Raw genomic sequence first — 22358 nt, 5'->3', positions numbered from 1 at the left:
TTTGGCGCTACCTTCGTGTAGCAACGCTCTCGGTCAACATTCCCTTCGTTCTGCTAGTACGTGGTGTAAGCGACGTAGGTAGGGGCCAAAGACTGCTGCCAGCGACTAAGCCACCGTGTGTTTAGCTCCTTTGGCCGCGTAATTAATCTCTCTGATTTATGTGCCGACTAGCCACACTCAGCTGCTTGCCCACTGGAGGATTACCTCCGAGGGCCGCATGGAAGCACCAGCGACGACTTAGCTTAGATTAAATAAACCGGTCTCACCAGGAGTGGCATTTCAGCGACGCAGCTTCTTGTACGGCAACACTTCCTGCTGCTTTCTGCATTTCTGCTAGAGAGCTGTCCGTCACCGTTTCGCAAGTTCAAAGGCCCCGCACCTACAGTCTGCCCAAAATTATTTTAGGATTGACAGCGAGGACGTATGTGGTAGGGGGGTTAGCCCAAGTTGCAGGCCCTATAAATGTATAAAACAGTGGCAGAAGTTTTAATTAAAGCCTGAAAATATTGTAAATAATTTTACGTTTATAAATATATTTGTATATTAATTGAAAGTAACGATGTAGTAATGATATGATGTATTTTTAATTATTCATAAATTATTTTGTAAAGATGTATCTATGAGTTGAAATGTCTAAAGAAAACTCTGTGAAACAAAATGTAGTCATTCGATTTTATACATATCTCGCAGCTTCAAATGTACCTGTATTCAACACACTGAAAGTATGAATTAACAAAAGCCTTCAGCCACAATGTTTCGTGTTTTATTAAATATATGACGCATTTCTGACCCTGTGGGTCTATCATCATGTGTAACTTGTCTTAATATATGCTTTGTTTTTTTTTTTCTCTTAAATGAGGTGAAAAAGGTTTGGTATTAGGGTATGAATTTCGTAAGTCAAACGCAGTTATGTGCGACATAGTGGAAGAGATGAACTTACTACATAATCTAAGAAAAGCGTTTTTAAAGTTTTAGCACCAGAATGCACTCTTTTCTCCATCGTTTTCGTCCACATCACTTTATTTAAGAGGCACATTTGCATAAAATTGTTTGTAAACACTTCGCAGATGTTTTTGTACATGTCGTGATCAAAGACGAATTTATTCTTAGTGCTAAGGATATATTTATTAAACAATTTACATATGCAGGACACAACTTTAGGATTAAAATTTAGAATTAAAATTACTGAAATAACTGTGGCCAGCGAAATCTGTTTGTTCATTAAACATAGATTCTGGTTTTTTGATTTTGTGGAAATATCTCTCCAGTTATTCTAACAGATTTAAGGTCTTCTCATTGGTTTCATTATGAAGTACTATCAAATTGTTTTTTAGACTGTTGATAACATGTTTCGTTTCCAACTTACGTTGTGCAATGACTGATTTTTCGAAGTAGTTGAGCCTGAAAGCATTTACATGTTCTTCAAAACGGGTTTTGAAGTTTCTGCGTGTTTTTCCTATATAGTAGGCAGGGCAACTGAGGCATTATACTTTGTAAACTCCACTGTCGTTGTATGTTTGCCTATTTGATTTTATGTTATGGACGAGTAAGTTTGTTAACTTATTTTTAGTTGAGAATGCGACTGTTACTTTTTTTTTTTTTTTTTTTTGAAAATGTTAGCGATATGGGATCCAGGTATGGGATATTGCCAATATTTTCTTCTCTTTCACTCTTGATTTAGCTGTCCTAAATAAAACTGAATGTTTCGATTAAATTCTGGTTTTCCCACAGTTCATATTTAACTACCATGCAATGCTAGACGTACAGTCTCAGAAATTGCTCCCTCAAATTAAGGCCTGTGCTTGATATTAGTAGACTTCTCTTGACCAGGATTGCCCTTTTTGCCAGTGCTACTCTGCTTTTGACGTCCTCCTTTTAGCGTCCGTCATTCGTTATTTTGTTGCCTAGGTGGCAGAATTCCTTAACTTCATCTACTTCATGACCACCAGTCCTCATATTAAGTTTCTTGCTGTTCTCATTTCTTCTACTTGTCATTCATTCGTCTTTCCTCGATATACTGTTAATCAACATTCTGTTCTCATTAGATTGTATGGGATCCATACCAGATAGGATTGACGGAGTTCATTGAGAAAATTCAAAAGAAAGGCAGCACGTTTTGTATTTTCGCGAAACAGGGGACAGTGTCACTGAAATGGTACAGGATTTGGGATGGACATCATTAAAACAAAGGCTTTGTTCTCTGAATGCGAAAATATTTTGTTGACGCGTTCCTACATCGGGAGAAATGATCACGATAATGTAATAACGGAAATCAGAGCTCGCACGGAAAGATATAGGTGTTCGCGTTCTCCACGCGCTGTATCAGATTCTAATAATAGAGAATTATTGTGAAGGTAGTTCGATGAACCCTCTTCATTAAATGTGATTTGCACAGTATCCGGGTAGATGTAGATGTAGATCGTCTTTGCTGATTCAAATCGTCGAATGAGGCGCCATTGCCCGAGTGCAGAAACCTAATACCGGCGTACGTTACATGGACTTGTTTACTGGCCAAGTGTACCACTTTCTAGCAGTGAATTCTCTGATGGAAATGCCACTTTTGGAAGAACAATTCACCGGGCCGCTGTTCTTTCGCTGCACGCGAATTACTTACAAAGCTCCTTGTTGAATTTACAACCATGGATAAGTCATCCAGGATACCCGATCTCAATCCAATCGAGCACTGAAGATACTGTGCCGCTACTTGTCTAAGCTTCATGAAACCATCACCAACTACAAGAATTTTTCAACTTCTCCCACTGATGTAGGTCGATGCCCACTTGCAGCTAAAGTCCTCAATTCATTTGTCTCTTGATACACACAAAAAAAAGTCTGTAGCAATGCAAGGTACGTGGACCAGTACCTCTCCAGAATGAAAGAAACACCTCTTAGACTCCACAAACGTGTAATTTCCAAGGGCTTTCGTAGGAGCGATTCGCTTTAGACACTTTGTGCGCCTTTCCACGACATTTGGTTACTCAGCGAAGATAAAAATGGAAACTCACAGAAGCCATAAAGCATATCAAAGCAGACACTGTTCGAGCGACAGTAGTACAAACATGAGGCCTGCGCCTTGAGGCTCGCTGCAGTGGGATACTCCTGGTGGAGGTGAGAGTAGCGTGGGGCAGGTCACCGCCGCGGGGATTTACGTCTCCTTTACGAGCGGCGTTTATGCCCGTCACTAATCCTTGGACGCCTGTGAAATATTGTGTCAGCGACCTCTGTCGCGAGCTGTGAGCCGCTATGAAGCCGAAGGCCACGGACAACTCGTCACTGTCCCTCGTTGTACCGTCATCGTTTCCAAGACTGTACAATACCACAATTTCATAAAACAAGAAACATACCATTTGAACTACAGCACCAAATGAAGATATAAACTGAGGTGAAAAAGTCATGTGATACCTCCTGGTATACTGTCGGACCTCCTCTTTCTCGGCGTAGTGCATCAACTCGACGTGGCATGAACTCAACAAGTCGTTGAGTCCATGCCTTACAGAAAAGCTCCCTCTATAGCCAATCATAGCTGTGAGTGTTTCCGGTGCAGGATTTTGTACACGAACTGACCCATAGGTTGATCTGGGTGGCCAAATCATTCGCTCAGACTGTCCAGAATGCTCTTCAACCCAATCGCGAATAATTGTGGTCTGGTGACATTGCGTATTGTCACCCGTGAACAATCCATCCTTGTTTGGGAACATGAAGTCCAAGCAGGGGTGCAAATGGTCTCCAAGTAGCCGAACATAACCATTTCCAGTCAGTAATCGGTTCAGTTGCAACAGCCCACACCATTATGGAGCCACCACCGGCTTGCACAGTGCTTTGTTGACAACATAGGTGTATGGCTACATGGAGTCTGCGCAACACTCGAACCCTATCATCAGCTCTCACCAACTAAAATCGGGACTCATGTAACCAGGCAATTGTTTTCTAGGCTCTAGGGTCCAACCGATAATGGTACCGAGCAAGGGAGAGTCGCTGCAGGCGATGTCGTGCTGTCGTGCTGCTCGTGTCAGTCGAAGCGCTGTCATAACGGATACTTTAGTCGTACGTCCCACATTCATTTCTGCGGTTATTTCACACAGTGTTGCTTGTCCGTTAGCACTGACAACTCTACTCAATAGCTGCTGCTCTCGATCGTTAAGTGAAGTCCGTCGGCCCTACGTGGTGGTGGTGGTTAGTGTTTAACGTCCCGTCGACAACGAGGTCATTAGAGACGGAGCGCAAGCTCGGGTTAAGGAAGAATTGGGAAGGAAATCGGCCGTGCCCTTTCAAAGGAACCATCCCGGCATTTGCCTGAAACGATTTAGGGAAATCACGGAAAACCTAAATCAGAACGGCCGGAGACCGGATTGAACCGTCGTCCTCCCGAATGCGAGTCCAGTGTGCTAACCACTGCGCCACCTCGCTCGGTCGGCCCTACGTCGTCCGTGGTGAGGCGTAATGCAGGAAATTTTGTATTCTTGGCACACCCTTGACACTGTGGATGTTGGAATACTGAAACCCCCAACGACTTTCGAAATGGAATATCCAAAGCATCTATCTCCAACTACCCTTCCGCGTTCAAAGGCTGTTAACTCCCGTCGCGCGACCATAATCACGCCAGAAGCTTTTAAAAATTAATCACGTGAGTGCAAATAACTGCTCCGCCAACGGACCACCCTTTCATACCTTCTACGTCCATCTTTATATGTGCATATCGCTATAAAAGGACGTATGTTGCCTCAGTGTAATTTGTTCATAGATAGTATAGGAATGAGAGATAAATTATAGGATAAGGCTAGGTTACAGTTTCAGATAAATCTTTCACCACATGAAGGAGCTGTTTAGTCAGGCACAGATTACGCATCCAAGCATGTTTGTTTCTACTTCTTGATACGGTCTTGTGTTGCACCTACCTGAAGTAGTATCTGCATTCAACGTAATTATTTGTCGGAATATATTTAACGCTCTATCCAACCTACAGCTTCGCCCTCTACACCTCACTCTAGAACCAACGAACTTTTTATCACATATCCTATCACCCTGACCCTCTAGTGTATTTTACATATACCTTTCCTAGTCTATTCTGCGAACGACTCTCTCATTTCATACCATGTCAGTCCATTTAATTTTCAGCATCCTCCTACACCACGAAATATCAAACGCTTCACAGAGTGTTTGACTGTCACACAGGCTGTTCCACGAGGAAAGATCTATATTCATGGATATGACAGGAACGATCATTCGTAGTAAAAAGGTCCCGTAAACATGGGCTTTAGAATGCTTACCTTAAGAGCCAATTGATAGAATACAGAGTTTTTCAAACCTTTTGGGTCAAACTGAGACACGTGTTAGTGGGCCCGCAATCGATTATATTGAGATGAGGAACCACGGTCGATAATGCGTATATCGCATAACAATGACGTAGTTCACGTTAATTGTTCAAAGCGACGACCGCCAGTTTCAGTGCACGTATTGCAACAGTGCATGGAGCTCTGCCACACTCTCGCAAAGATCCACCAGCAGCGACTCTCTATCAACACACGGACGGACACTGTCCAAGACCACCTAACAGGACCTTATATACCGTGTCCCCCTTTGACTGGTCCACGTTACCTGGTATTCCTGCGAGCTGTGTTGCCACAGTTCTTGCGTTCTGTACGTCTAGTTGTCTGCGAAAGGATGTGGTTTCACCACGACGGTGCACCAACCCACTTCAGCACTGATGTTCGCGAGGTCTTGAACAACACGTATCCTCATCGTTGGACTGGAAATGGAGGGCTTGCCCATGATCAGAGGGAATGACCGCTGTCCCTTCAGGCAGTTGATGAATGAAGCCTCCATAGAAGCGGTTAAAGACCCGATTGCTGGGGTTCAAACTGGCTACCTCCTGGTGCAAAAGACACCAGAGATATTTGAATGAGTGCGGTAGGACTTTGCCATTCATGCATTGACGCTATGAACTACGTTGCTGTTACACAGTGTAACTTGCGTATGTCTATAAGATGATAAATAAGCATTTCCGACGCCGTCCGCTGTGGCTGAGCGGTCATAGGCGCTTCAGTCTGGAACCGCGCTACTGCTACGGTCGCAGGTTCGAATCCTGCCTCGGGCATGGCTGTGTGTGATATCCTTAGGTTAGCTAGGTTTAAGTAGTTCTAAGTCTAGGGGACTGATGACCTCAAATGTTAAGCCCCATAGTGCTTAGAGTCATTTGAATTTCCAACCAGTAGTGCCCTGTCGCAGTATAATCGGTTGTCACCAGTTTCAATTTGACCCGAAAGGTTTGAGACACCCTGTATTTTTTTTTTATTATTTGCTGAGGCAGTCACAATTATCTCTTCATGTTACCCATTTTGACGTTCTCAGAAGGCCATTTGAAATCCAGTTGCTACACATGAGTATTCTTGTGTCCAAAATGATTACTTCACTCTCCAACTGAATGCGCTGTGTTTTTAAGCTCCCTGGCCAAGTGTGCCCGAACGGGACTTCAACCCGAAATCTTGCCTGATGCGGGAAACGCTCTTACCAGCTGAACTGAGCACGATCAATATGAGCACTGTCCGTGAAAAGGCATACTAAGTGAACTTCGTTCTAATCCGCTGTAGTGGATAAGTATCCAGAGAATATTAGGACAAACACTTTAGAAATTTGTCCACCTTATCCTGCCCTCAACAGCGCTCGTATAGAAAGTATGCCTAAGAGACGTAACGTTTCAAAAGTTAGACAGAGGTACTGGCAGAATTAAAGCTTCGAGAGCGGATCAGGAGTTGTGTCTGAATACCTTACCCCGCGGAAAGTAAGGCTCTGGTTTCATCTCCTGGCCGCGTGGTCTAGGGCGCCTTGACATTGTCACGGTCCGTGCTGCTACACCCCCCCCCCAATCCCCCTCCCTCACCCCCCCCCCTCCCCGAGCAACCGCTACGGTCGCAGGTTCGAATCCTGCCTCGGGCATGGATGTGTGTGATGTCCTTAGGTTAGTTAGGTTTAATTAGTTCTAAGTTCTAGGCGACTGATGACCTCAGAAGTTAAGTCGCATAGTGCTCAAAGCCTTTTGAGCCATTTGAACCTCACACCCCGACGGAGGTTCGAGTCCTCCCTCGCGTATGGGTGTGCGTGTTTTCTTTACGTGTAAGTTAGTTTAAGTTAGATTAAGTAGTGTGTAAGCCTAGGAACCGATGACCTCAGCAGTTTGCTCCCATAGGCTCTTACCACAGATTTCCTAATTTTCAGCTCCTGGTCCGGCAAAAGAATTTAATCGGTCGGGAAGCTTAATGTTGTTGTGTTAGTCACTCCCATTCCGAGAACTCGTCAGCCTCCAGAAAACCAAATACATTCGTCCTTTATTACTGCCCAACCGTATTTTATATCAAGTGTCACTGTGATTGAAATACACTGATTAGATATGTCCAATGTGTAACAGCCAGCTACCTGTCGTTTGTTAATGTTTGTCGCTGATTGGCGAGGAGATAAGACACAACGACTCTGACGTTTATAAAAAGCTTTATACCATATCATTTAGTGACATATATTGAACTGTAGTTGCTTTGGTAATTAAGGCTTCCCTTTGAGAAAAATTTGAAGTTGACCACTGCTGTAAACCTGTGCTCTTACTGCCTCTAGCAGCCTTCTAAAAGGATACTGAAATTTGTGGACTTATGATTAGAGGAACATGTTCTGCTGATGATTATTCAGATAGAGAAACTCTTTTGTCAACAAGGCCATCTTCACGGAATACATACGTCAGATTATTAATACAAAAGAAGTGCCTTAGTAAACCGCTATTGCCGGTAGCAAAATTAAGCAGTGTTTTGACAGAATGTTGTTCTATTGTTATAAACGTCTGCATTTGACAATTTGTCTTCTTTGCTTTAGTACGTAAGGGATCTACCATCCATCTTGACGACAGGAACCTGAAGACATCATTTTGCGGATTACTATTAAATGGCGTCATCGTAAGGAATCAATCTACGTAATCCCAAAGGTACAGAAGGCAGATAAATGCGAGAAGTACACAACAAGCAACAGGTTATGCATATAAGTTGCTGACAAGAATAATATACAGAAGAATAGAATGAAAAATTGTGGTTCTATTTGCCGATGAACAGTTTTGTTTCACACAGGTAAGTTCTGATTGCGCTTAGAAATGAAGGAAAGACTAAAGAAAAATCAAGGCACTTTCATAGGACTTGTAGGTGTAGGAAATGCATTCGACATGGTGCAAGAGAGCTGAGATACTCAGAAACATAGGTATTATCTATATAGAAAGGCGGGTAATGTATAATATGTGAAAGAACTAAGAGTAAACAGTATGAATGGAAAACAAATGCTCGGTTTAAAATGGGCATAAGACAGACAAGCCGACTTCCTGCAAAATGCAGAAACAGAAACAAAGGGAAGTTTCAGGAATAGGATTACGAGTCTGAATGAAAGAATATCTGTCCTCGTTGGAAGTGGAGAAGAACTACAAGAGCTGTTGAATGTAATGGTGTACTGAGGACAGAATATAAACTGACAGTAAATTAAAGAAAGGCCAAAGTAACAAAGAATATGTAGAAACGAGATTAGCGATACACTTAACATCAAAACAGGGGCAACAAACAGAGGTAATACCGCTAGCTTAGAAGCGAAATAACGCATGACGGCTGAAGTAAGGAGGATTTAAGAAGAGACTAGAGCTGGTAGTGTCGGCATTCCTTGCTGAAAGAAGTCTGCTGATATCAAAAAGACGTCTTAATTTGAGAAGACATTACTGACAATATACGTCTGCAGCACGACATTGTGTTCAGGGTGATTAATTGTTATAGGAGCAAATGAAAGAGGCGAGTAAAGGATAATCCTAATAAAGCCTTCCAAAACGGTAAATGTCTATGCTACGTTTATTTAGAAACACCACAAGTAATAAAATGCACTCGTTTGATTTCATTATCATGCCTGGTAACTAAGTACCGGTACGTATCTTCCTCGAAGATTAAAATTTTAAAACTTTGCGCCGCACCAGGACTCGTATGCGGAACCTTTGCCTTTCGCTGGAAAGTGCTCTATCGACTGAGCTATCCATGTAAAGTGCCCTCCGCCACACACCGTTGGGTGGCTTGCGGAGTATAAATGTAGATGTAGATGTAGATGTCAGACCCACGGCGTAAGACGTAAGTAATGCTGGGAGGACGAGTCAGGAGTCGTGCATGTATAGCTCAGTCGGTACAGCACTTTCCCACTAAAGGAAGAGGTCCCAGGTTTGAAACCCGATCCAGAACATAGTCTCATTCATCCACGACGTTTCGAATGAGCGATCATTCCGCTGCAGACTGAAAATTTGTTCTGGAAGCGAGTGTATCGATCGTGGCTCGCCAATAGCAAGGCTTCCAAGGTCCACAACTTGAACCCGTTGGATCTATTTGTACGGGAAAATTTAAAGGCTTTGGTTTATTTCAGCCCAGTTGATAGTGTTCTTGAGTCTGGAAACGCATCATGGATAGTTGGCGATACATTCGGAACACACTGAGGAGTTTATAAACTTTTATGGGCTTTGAAGAGGAGAGATGCTGAAGCCGTCACATCACATAAACGATGGCAATGCGGAACTTTTCTTGCACTATGTTTGTCCTCAAGTGCACTCTGTTAGAATGTGATGGTGCCGTAATGCGCCCCGTCGAGGAGTCCATTCCTTTTCGGACTTATGTTTAGTAGGCCTATTAGCATATTTCATCGTTGTCGCACCTTTCATTTTTATCAACAGCATGTCCCAGAAGAAATGGTAAATATTCAGTGATACGATAGGAACGATCATTCACCGTAAAAGAATCTAGTCAACATGAGCTCCAAAATGCATACCTTAAGAGCTGTTTAACACATCTCTTCTACTGAAAAGGTGTTCATAGCTCTTAAAAGGCATGCATTTTAGAGCGCATATTTACTCGATAATTTTTGCTTGTTTTGGTCCGTACTATTTCCTCCCGAATTATATAAAGCAAAGAGTTAGCAATGAAAGAGATTTGTTTCTTAGCATCAAAGACGATGAAGTGCTCATAGCTCAGTTACATTCAGCTCCAGACGATATCCAAGTACTGTGATGTACTTTGTGACAAGTTATTTCCAAACATTTAAAACATTGTGCTAGTGGCAATAATGGATTACAAATTCACAGATTACTATTTAAATAAACATTTGAAGTAAAATATTGGTATTTGAAAAACTATTAGGTGCTTCCATGCAGTGACAATTTGCGTAAGTAAGTGAAACGTGAATGCTATGTCTTTTTATACGGATGCAGACTAATAGGCAACATTATCTCAGGCTAAAGATGACTGACGCTCGCAGTTTGCAGGAACAAATTTGTTTATGATAGACGTCAAGGTGCGGAAAAAGTTTCTGCGGCAACGAGCGAATAACTCAACGTGGTAACGGAGAGTATTTGACCCTGGATTAAACGAAAGTTACAGGGACTGTATGGTGTTACTTGACAAAATAAAATGATGAAGGTAAATTTACAAGAAGCTTCGTCAGTATTATATTAGTAATTACAAACTTACGGTGGGAACAAAAATGCAGTAGAACAGGGCGACAAAATGATTCAATAAATGAAGAAAAGACTATTAGTGCGATAACGTTAGAGCAGTTATAAAATATTAGCTGACTGATATCCAGACTGTACGATATCAGCTGGATGCGAGATGTAACAGTGAGCTTGAAAGTTCTTCGGTTGTAGTACAGCGTCCTCTACAACTCAGCACGGTTGTGTCTTCTATTGGAGGATTCCTCTATTCGTTGTTTTTGGGCCGTAATCGACGTGTTTCTATTGCCACCTGTTCATACAGATTTAGCTACAGCCAGAAGGACGATATCAAAAAGATCTCAAATGTTTCTCTTCGCCATCAATAACGAAGGTGAGGTGAACGTCTTCTTGTACACAACGGTCTGGTTATCGAACGAGTAAGAGCAAGAAAAATTAATTATACGCCTACATGAAGAATTCAACATTCCTTGATAACATGAACAGAAGAGGACTAACAGCAGCAAGGAACTGCATTAAGAACAAGTGAATGATTACCTTTAGTATATAATAAACGAAGTCCATTGTGAACATATATAAAAACTGATTTCTTTTTAGGTTTGTATAGCCGTAGTACCCGAACAACGGTAAGAGAAATTCGAGCCATCAACTTACATTGTTAAGGTCGTCTCCAACATTGTTGGCTTGACTGGATTTAAATGGAACCTCAGTAAGACAACACCCTAGCATTTCCGCTAAGCTCCGTAGCATAAGTGTCACGTTTGATAACATAAACTTCCAATAACTCAAGCAGCGGGGCGAGCAATTAATGTCGCAATTGTAAGGCTAGTTGGACTAGGCTGTAACGAGCCCCCGGTATCACTGTCGGCCCGGCAGAGAAATGTTTGTCTCCCGTGTAAGGACTGTACCTCTCCGTGCAGCTTGTGTACTCTGCCCCAGAGGTCGCCCGTGTCCACTGGTGGTGCGTGAGCGGCGATTACCATCAGATGTCCGGCAAGCGTCGTCTTCACTAACGGGGCAACCTGAGCTGTGCACGTTCTTCTAACACTGTTCGTTATGTCCACGCAAGTTATATATCCAACTTTACAAATGGTGCACTAAAGTTCTGACTCTTAGTGTGTTCTTTTCAAACGTTCTAATGAAACACATATCAGGGGCGAAATTTTAATTATCAGCTCGAAGAAAACAATTAGCCACCATTAAATCTGGTCTTTGTACTTTACTTATTCACCTTTGAATACGACTCTTTTTCCTCAATGATGGAAGACGTGGAGAAACTTTTTTTGCAGAAGTCTGTGTCTTCACTGTCAAAGAAACTTTCCACCTCGAAAGTCAGCTGACCGACGTTCTGGAAACATCTAATACGCGATGGTTTATTCACCTGAGAAATGAGTAAGAAGGTATTGGTTGCTATGTCATGAGAATATTGGGAACGAGCAAAACTCCGTAGCCCAAATAGACAGCACATTTGTTTTATCCTGGCAAAATGAGCTGGAGCATAGTTGTGGGGCAAAACCACCACCTTCGACAGCGTTCCCCGATGGTCTTGACAGCCTCCTGTAACCTCAACAAAAGGTTCAAATGGTTCAAATGGCTCTAAGCACTATGGGACTTAACATCTGCGGTCATCAGTCCCCTTGACTTAGAACTGCTTAAACCTAACGAACCTAAGGGCATCACACACATCCATGCCCGAGGCAGGATTCGAACCTGCGACCGTAGTAGCAGAGCGGTTCCGGACTGAAGCGCCTAGAACCGCTCGGCCACAGCGGCCGGCTCAACAAGAGGTTTGAGTAGTATACTCCCGTTACTATTTGACCCTTTCGAGCGTCATCTGTTACTGCCACACCTTTGCAATCCCAGGAATCACTCATCTATGCGCCAGATCATAGCTGGGGCTTCACCCCTTTTCGGCATTAGTGAATGACACATCTGCGACATTCTCGCTGCTCTTTCAGTTCGGCGCATTTTTACAATTGATGTGAGCGGTCATGGATCCCAACGAGCGATGACCTTTATCATGTTCAAAATGTCGTTCACTACATTGATTACTGCTCGACAACTGGTGTACACTCTTTTATCTCTATCGCCTGGACGGTTGTACGCTGAAGTGGCATGGCCAGCACTGCTCTTGAAACTCCAGGCTCTTCGCAAATATGGTCTGCCATTTCGTACTTCATCGTTCAGACATGTCTGACCAACCTGGCAGCGTTTGTGCCACGTAATCTCTGTGTCATATGACGTTACTGTACACTTCCACCAACTCAGCGTGAGCTGTTGCAACGTCTTTCCCCTTCAAATACGGAAAGCGAATTACTGCACGATACTGTGCTTTATCAACGGACTACTCCACTTCGTTTTGTTTCCTGTAGTGGTATGATGCAGGATGGTGGTACTTGCATTGCAGGCACGCATTTGCAAACAAGCAAACAATAATAATATTTTTGAGTATGTATTTATCCATTGCTGAAAGCAATAACATCAATCGCTTAAGTATGTGAAGTACCTGTCAGGATACTTGCCCGCGTTAGCACGCAGCTACCATTGTTCGGGGAGGTTCCCTAGTCCCCGACAGAAACCGTCCTGCGGATTTACGACGGGATCGGTGAACTGGTCAACGTAGACGTGATTTTTGGGCAGCTTCCCACACCCGACTAGGTGACTGCAGGGGTGGTGCCCACGGGTTCCATCACATTTACACGATTAGCAAACATGTCCAAAAAAAAAGAAAAAAGAAAAAAGAGGAGTTAACACGGTGAAGTGTTAAAAAAAGATGAGCAAATATGGTGAAGCGTTAGTTTCTAAAACCAGTTATTCGTGCGAGTTATACCGACACTACCTTCATTACATGCCTTTCGAAGAGGTGGACGAATTTTTGAACCCCGGAACTAAAATCGGTGACATGTAAAAAAGCTAAGTGGCAAGCGTTGTACAAGCCGTAAGGTCTTAATAAACAACTAACGTCCAGAAATAGAAAGTGCGACCAGGGTAAGGTTATAAAAAGCTGTAGTGGGCTATAGCTCCATACGGGTGTGAAATGTGGATGGCAGGGAACATAAAAATTAAACGATTAGAAGCCTGAACGTGCTGTTACGGCAGGCTGTTGAAGATCAAATGGGTTGACCGAGTAAGGAATGAAGGCGCCCTGCAAAAACTGAGAAAAAAATTCCTCAGAAAATAGCTAATGAATCGAATGACTGAGTACGAATGAAATGATCCCAAAATGGAATCGATGATGAAGAGAAAGACACACAGGCCATTGATGGTATGGGATGCAGCAGTTATATTGCACGGGAGAGGTTTGCTGACAAGCGAGAGGAATGAACAATTGCATCAGACTGACCTCACAGCAGTTGACCGAAACAGCAATGTATGGTTGCTCTTGACAAACAGCTAACGTGTTGCTTAGTAACAAAAAGACATAATCTATAACAAAGGTGTTGAAACCGGGCGGCTTTCGTATCTTAACTGATTCGGTGAGTTTGAGAACCGAAAAGGTAAATTTGATAGGAATTACAGAAAATTTATTATATCTCAAACCACGTACAGGTGTCGACCAGATGTTTTTAGGTACGAGTACATTACATTGTTACTGAAATGGCAAGTATTTTACATTATTTTACATTAGTGTAAGTTAAGTATATCGTTTTACGTTGTTAATATGAACATGAATGCAACTATTTTGATTCAAAAATCTACAGCTCGATCCATCTCATGGCTAAATTCATTGTATTTAACCAGTTATTAGCAAAATATTTTTTTGTTCGTGTACCCATATTGTAAGGTTTCCACCAAACATTAAAATCTCAAACTGCAAGAAAGGAAAAATTAATCAAGGCACAGTGCGAAGTTATTTTTGCCCAAAGGGCCGAGACAGAATTATGCCTCAAAAATCGTAATTATTTTTCCCACATTACGGACGCCTGTGGGTGTAGATATAAAGCCGTTTTTGGAGACGGAGCACGACGGAGAGGGCACTACAGGGCAGCCGGCAGACGTAAAAATAGAGCTGATTACACAACCTGCAGGCCGGCCGGTGTGGCCGCGCGGTTCTAGGCGCTTCAGTCTGGAACCGCGTGACCGCTACGGTCGCAGGTTCGAGTCCTGCCTCGGGCATGGATGTGTGTGATGTCCTTAGGTTAGTTAGGTTTAGGTAGTTCTAAGTTCTAGGGGACTGATGACCACAGATGTTAAGTCCCATAGTGCTCAGAGCCATTTGAACCATTTGACAACTTTCTGGACTCAATTGTCACGGGTGACGAGACCTGGGCCACTTTACACCTAAGACTTAGCAACAATCACGCCAGTTCATAACTTTCTGAACAGCATGGCGGTGAGCTGGTATGACATGGGTATACAAAAACTACCACAGCGTCTATAAAAATGCACCGATAGTAATGGTGATTATGCCGATAAATAGCTAAATGTTCAAGCTGTAAATTGATGTAAACGATTGTAGGAATAAACAGGTCTATGTACTTACAATAAAATGGGAGACCTTACTTTTGGGATTACCCTCGTACATTTGTGACATGGTTTTCTTATTAAACCTTTTTCCACGAAGATATCTATACTTACCCTAAAAGCCTGTAACAGGAATTGTGAAACAGCATGTAGAAGGTCGGCCAGAATCAGCTACAGTTGCACATTCAGGCTGTAGTCCTGGAAGCGCCAACAGATGGGTGTATGTTTTATATTACAGAGAATCGACGGTGCTGCAGCAAACAAGCTTTTTCGTAGTATCATTGACTTGGCGAATAAATGGCAGGGAAGATGATCTGAAACACCAGATCGACAAAACGGATACAGTAGGGGACGATGAGCTGCAGCCTTGCCTGCGGGTGACAAGCCAGCTGTAATCTAGAAGGTAGACTAAATGCGCAAGGGCCGAATCCGGAATGAGGGGACCACCCCAACCTACAAGGCAAGCACCGCTCAGACGTCAGACAACGTAACCACGCTGACACAAGAACAGTCTTCAAGCGGTGAATCTACTGTTCAACAACATACTACGGTAACATTGTTTCAATACACTGCAGAAATTTAAGAAGGCCTTTATATTGGAGATGTATCAAACGGAGAAGATACAGGATATACCTGATACAAAATGTACACCTGTACAATACAAAAGACGTCAGACAACGTAACCACGCTGACACAAGAACAGTCTTCAAGCGGTGAATCTACTGTTCAACAACATACTACGGTAACATTGTTTCAATACACTGCAGAAATTTAAGAAGGCCTATATATTGGAGATGTATCAAACGGAGAAGATACAGGATATACCTGATACAAAATGTACACCTGTACAATACAAAAGACGTCAGACAACGTAACCACGCTGACACAAGAACAGTCTTCAAGCGGTGAATCTACTGTTCAACAACATACTACGGTAACATTGTTTCAATACACTGCAGAAATTTAAGAAGGCCTATATATTGGAGATGTATCAAACAGAGAAGATACAGGATATACCTGATACAAAATGTACACCTGTACAATACAAAAGACAAAGCGCCAGGGTTCGGACACCGATCTAAAATCCAGAAAAAAACGGAGGTTGAAGTGTCAAGTAGATACCAACCCACTGCGTCCAAGTGTAATGAAAGAGAAAAGTGAATGATTTAGTCGGCTACAAACACCACATCTAAGACAAATTCAGCAGTGGAAGCCCGATGAAAGGCTACAATGCAGGTATGGCTATCTATTATGTAGAAAATATGTTAAATTACTTGAGGCACTCAGAAGACAACTGTACGGATAACTCAAGGCTGTCTTTCGACTCGTATAAAGACCAGAACCGGGTACTAAAATTCATTGAGCACGACAACATTACGTTCCACAGCTGCCAGCCTTCTGAAGCGAATGAAATGAATATCGTCTCTATGTACAAGTTACAAGATTACAACTAACGTATGCATTACACGAGAAGTATCTCTCCACTGCCAAGATATTCCACCAAAAAACATGGAGATATAAGAAAAGAATTACTACCACTCCCAGTCTTCAAGGTAAATCTTCCAAAGTTCAAAGACAACGAAGAACTACTTGTTATGTATTCGTGTATGCAACAAAATAGAGCCAGCACAATGCATGAGGTGCCAGAAATTGGAACAATGGAAACTACTGAACTCTGTCATCATGTTTTGTTCCATGTGCTGAACATCAGCTCACCAAAGATAGCATTCTGTCCACTATATTACCGCTAAAATGTGCCAACAGTTCTAAAAAACGCGATACCTCATGACAAGGCTATGAACTTTTCCAGGAATTCCTGCGTAAATGTAAGACTAGGAAGACGACGACATCAGAATGAACCCGACACGGATCGTGATAACACGAGGCCAGCGAGAAAGAAAAGCCTCGTTGCCGAAGTCACAGCACGTGACACGGCAAGTCTTAGGAGTGGCAGCAGCTGTCTCCGACGAGACAGTAACCACTTCAGATGAGATTAATAATTCTAAATTGCGCATTGAAATCCATGCAATCTCTCGACAGAACACGACAAAGTTAAGACCTTTTATAGGTAGCTGTTTATCGACATACTGATTTCCCAAGCACCCTGCATGGGGTCGAGAGTACGCGAAGTATGGCCGACAAGCCGACAGGTGTGACGTCACAAGTTCCTGGCGGGGCCTGTATTTCTCGTGCGTCCTGGTGATAGCCCACATGACAAAGATCGTCCAAAACCAGGAAACCGCAGCGACAGCGCAACAAGCTACACAACGTAACGTCAAGCCCGGCGCTTCAAATGGCGAGCGGATAACAGAGGCGGAAAACATGTTTCGACACACTGAAAACAAACCAGCAATTCAGGATGCAAGCTCGTTTAATTCAGCGAATATCATTTTGCAACCTTTTCAACAGGCACTGATAAAGTTTCATTATTTACCTCGTTACAATAAAATATAACTTTCTTCCTTAGTCCTGTGAAAGGAACTATCAAGGCTTTCGTTGACCCCTAAAATTAATAATAGGCAACGCACGAACAATTTAAATTTTTACATTTGGAACGCAAACAGCCTACAGAAAAAAAGACGGAGTTAAACAATTTTCTGTCGATGCACATGGTAAACATCGATCTAAAAGAACCACTTTTAACTCCACACTGTGCAGGTACAGAGGACGGTCAGGAAAGCATAACGGGTTGGAAGAATGGCAATTTGCATTAATAACATCATCACACATCGCCTTGAAACTCAATCAGAATAGAGGGCCTTAGAAGCTATTGCACGGACTGCACATACATTCATGCATCTTTGAGGAGCATGAAGCTGGTTGCAGCCTACACTAGAATCAAAGGAAGACTCATAAAAGTCCACCTGACAGCAGTAGTTGAGCGTCAATCCAACACTGATACTTCCACAAGACTTGAATGAAAAGCTCCCTCCATGGAACTCCAGACAGACGAACCAGAGGGGGTAGACTGTATCTGACATCGAAGACGAATTGACCTGAGTGCCACAGGGACCGTGAGAAATGGCCGGAGCACCTTACTTCCGCAGTCGAACAGCTCATGCCTTTGGTTCAATTGGCTCTGAGTCCTATGGGACTAAACATCGGAGGTCATCAGTCCCCTAGAACTTAGAACTACTTAAACCTATCTAACCTAAGGACATCACACACATCCATGCCTGAGACAAGATTCGAACCTGCGACCGTAGCAGTCGCACGGTTTCTGAGTGAAGCGCCTAGAACCTCTCGGCCACCGCCTCCGGCAGCTCATGTCTTTGAAATAGCTTTTACCAAGTATGTTAGCCGAGGACGATCAATGATTTGCCATTAGACCACAAATCACTGACAGGCCTCATACAAAGAGGACTGACATGAACTGGGACGAATTCCAGGTGTACGTAACCAGCAATTAACTCCGAAAGATGAACATTATAACAGCCGTCGAAAAAAAATAGCAGTTGAAATACCGATGCTAAAGATCCAAAGAGCTTAAAAACGAGCTCATACAATTACTATACTGCCAGAACCACAGTACGAAGTGTTCCCGCGGCACCTACAGCAGTTACAAACCCTAAGGGTCTGTTACACTGCGTACGCGAGACAAGTGACAGATAGTGTGGAATGTTAGGCAACAAACACCGCCAATTGCAGAGGGAGGGAGGGAGAGAGAGAGAGAGAGAGAGAGAGAGAGAGAGAGAGAGATCAGAGGACGCACTTAACAAGAGGAGTTATTCGCTAATGAGTACGAGAGTCATATAACAACAACAGAATGACAGAACTAAGAAGGAATACGCCAGCTGGAACAGTCACCGTCTACACTACACGGGCGCTAACGTCACCGGGTGAAGTCAAGAAAATAATACACAACACTAAAAGTAAGAGCAAGGGATAGACCAGAGTTAAAAGCCGCTTCCACGGAAGGCAATAGTTTCTCTCCCGCATCATCAATAGTTGACCAAATAACGAACTACACATCCACACCGTCTGCAAGGCAGTCAAAGCTGAGCCCTTTCTGAAATCGAACGAGACCTTCTCTATCAATATACCAACGGCTGATAACCTTAATGCAAACACTCGGAAAGTTTCTAGAAAGGATGATCCTCGCAAGATTAAAACGGTGCCTCACGGAAAATGGCTTAATCAGACTCTAAAACTTCGGCTTACAATCTAAGTTATCGGCAGAACACCGACTACACTGCCTGAAAAAATCCCTGAGCTACAGTCGTCTTTGACGCGCGTAGAACAGCCTCCTCAAAGTGTCGTTCATATTCAGTGTTGTTATCAGGTAACAGAGTGCATAAAGGAAGTGAACAGCGTCATATAATCACACAGAGATGCCGTGTATTCGTGTGAGATAGCGTTGTCAATGTGAAAGGCGCCTCATTGTGGGTCTTCATTTGGCCACCTGGGCGAAAAGTGCGACATCCACATTCTTGTGATAGTCGAATGTGACGCTGTCCCGCTGTTGAGCTATGTGGGAACCTAGGGGCACATTATTGCCACCACAAGGGAGGTTCATCGTACTGTACACCATCACATGGCGAACTCTTCAGATTTGTCCAGATTTGCCGAATAAAACCTCCGAAAAAATAAAAAATAAAAAAGGATGACTGATTGGTGTGCTCTAACATTTGGGCTTCTCTTTTCTCCAGATGGGTTTTCTGGGGAGACATATCAATCAAAATATGATACCGACAACCATGCAGATACCGTACAGCAGCTGTGAATACGTAATTTTTTTCTGATATATCTGGCTCTGTCGATATTAAAAAATGGGATGAAAACACGCTGGAATGAAAGTAATCTGAAATCTGCTCCCTCCGCACCCTCCTTTCATGTACAGATTACATCCGATTATTCACACCGTTTTCAGTAGCGATGAGACGAGGACAGTATAAATAAAAATTAAGAAAATTATAGTAATAGCAACATCATTAAGCGACAAAGTGCTTCCAGTCTTCACAAGTCATTTGGTTAATTCAGCATAAACAGTGTTCAGTGTTTCGTTTGAAAATCATTCATCATTCAGGCTATATGAACTATTACAAGAGATACAGCATTAAAGTTGATAGTACCTGGTGCACTGTTACCCTTTGCTTGATGTATCAGTAAAGAAAGATATACACGCAGTGTACTACTTACCTTTATGCACGGTTAGTTCCTTATTGTGAATCATGTGTTGAACCACAACGCTGCACCACATACGTTACAAAACACAGCAGCATTTTTTGTGTATCTTTGTTTACCCTATCTTTATGGAGCGTCTCCATCAGAGGCTCTATAACACTGTAAGTGTTATCACTGCAGCGCTGAGAGAGTGGCAAGCCCACAGTTAAGATCGGGGAAGAGACTAAAGTGGAGTGACTGCTGGCGCCTACCTGGCAGACACCCGCGACGCACACGTGCCTGGCGGGCGGCGGCGCCTCCCCGCGGCAAGGCGTCCCGTCCACCACAGTCTTGTTGAGCGTTGCATAGAAGCGGAAGCCCGCCGCGCGGCAGTTCAGCTCGCACGGGTTGGGCGCTGTCGAAATAACAAGCATAAACGAGGACTCTTAAGTCCAGTGTCTGAATCTGCTGAGGAAGAGTGATGTTAGGTTTGGCTCTCAAGGCTAACCACATTTATTAACAGTTTCATTCATAATTTCATTCGATAGGAAAACAAAGTATCAGTGGAGCCACTACAGAATGCCAGGTGATGAAGTATCTAAAAAAATGGTTAAAGACAAATGTATTGTCGTTCAATACAGGCAACGCTCAATGCACATCCTATAATTATAAGCTGCTCAGTCCATTCCAAAGATATATTTGAGATCACAACATAAATTGCATGTTCACATCGTATATTTAATTAAGCACGCTGTATATTTAATTAAGCATTTAGAACATGTGTGGTTAGCAGCGTAAGTCATCCATAGTTTATTCCATTTCTACAAATTAGAAATTTATGAAAACGATTCTTCGAGACTCGACTACAGATTGTCACAATAGAGACGTTTGATGTACCATTATCTGATTTTAGTCCTACACCTCCTGCAGAAAAATCTGTAATAAGCTGAGATATTCTGACGACAGATTCACATCACACATTTATATGCACAAGTTCTTTGCCGTTATTGTTTGTTCTCAGAAAACGATAAAAAGTTGATCATAGTGGACCAAAAACTAGCAATATTTTAAGAGTTTAATATTAACACAGACATTACAAATCAGGACATTTAGTAGGTTGAAAATGGTGTTGTACATAATAAATTCATTTTGGTAAACTCCTTCTCAAAACTATTTTTTAATATAGTATAATTCATATTATTATAACAGTATTTAATAAATCTGAATTATTCTGCTGTACTGAGCACTCTCGTAATTCACTTGGTATGTATGTAACTTTATTCATGAAGCTTACTGGCAGGTTAAAGGTGTGGGCAGGACTGGTGTCTCGAACATGGGAGATTTGCCTTTCACGGGCAAGAGCTCTACCGATTGACCTATCCAAGCAAGACTCACGACTCTTTCTCCCATCTGTATTGTATTCATGATCTATTTAACAAGTATTAATGTAATGTAATGTAATGATCTTTTGCAGAATTCGTTCCCGTGCTGAAGAATACAATGATCTTTACTTTCACGCAACACCTTTGAAATGTAATTCTGAAACATGCCTTCACTTGGGCGTTCATTTCTACACCTTACGCGGTAAAAAACACTGTTCGCATTACGATAAAGAGCAGGACGACGTTCTTCTGAACCATCTACACCGCTGAAATCCCACAGACTTCGTGGATCTGCAACACCAGAGAACATGATCCCTCCCATTTGGAGTGCAGCTCGATCCTAATTTTTGCTCTGGAATACAGGTGGAACCAACAGGTACCGTTCAAAACCATTCGGTGAAATTTGAATGTAAATCGAAGCAGCATTTTCAACCCTAATGTTTTTTCCGCTCAGTGGTGCACACGTAATTTTATTCTTACACCCTATATATGGCGAATTAGCTTGCCAGATATGCGCTGTCTCATAAAAAAATGCAGCTTCAAATAATCGACGGATATGTAAATGATTAGAGTTAGAATTCTCTGTGAAACTAGAACGACCACCAGAGGGTATTTATTAGTGTTGCTCGTGGTTACCACTCCTAGTAGAATGCTCCGGTTTGCAGAACTTACGGACGAAAGTAACTTTCGCGTGATGTGTCACTGCCTAATAACGCATTTCGGTGGAATCTGGACCGTACGGAGGAATAACTACTGCAGTACGAAACGTAACAAAGATATATTCAATGAGACGAACAGAAAAAACACTTTTATTGAAAGACGATTACTACGAGGGTTGGAACTTTAATAGTGGCAACTATTTATTTACAGCTCGTACAAAATAGATACGTGTTTCAAAGTTGTACTGACCTTCAGAG

The 22358-nt window shown here is 42.6% G+C and overlaps 1 protein-coding gene across 1 annotated transcript in view; it reads right to left on the bottom strand.

The window, feature by feature from the left end:
• Positions 1 to 10939: 10939 nt before the first annotated feature.
• LOC126088270 (thrombospondin type-1 domain-containing protein 4-like) overlaps positions 10940 to 22358 on the bottom strand; it is a 182874-nt gene continuing 171455 nt past the window's right edge. Inside the window, exons 7-8 of the mRNA XM_049906401.1 lie at positions 20332 to 20474; positions 10940 to 11002 (exon numbers count right to left, since the gene is read on the bottom strand). Coding sequence (XP_049762358.1) covers positions 10940 to 11002; positions 20332 to 20474 — 206 coding nt within the window. The remainder of the gene's footprint in view (positions 11003 to 20331; positions 20475 to 22358) is intronic.

This window comes from Schistocerca cancellata, chromosome 6, assembly GCF_023864275.1.
Source record: "Schistocerca cancellata isolate TAMUIC-IGC-003103 chromosome 6, iqSchCanc2.1, whole genome shotgun sequence".
NCBI classification, from domain to species: Eukaryota; Metazoa; Arthropoda; class Insecta; order Orthoptera; family Acrididae; genus Schistocerca; species Schistocerca cancellata.
This window is presented reverse-complemented; position numbering and strand designations above follow the sequence as displayed.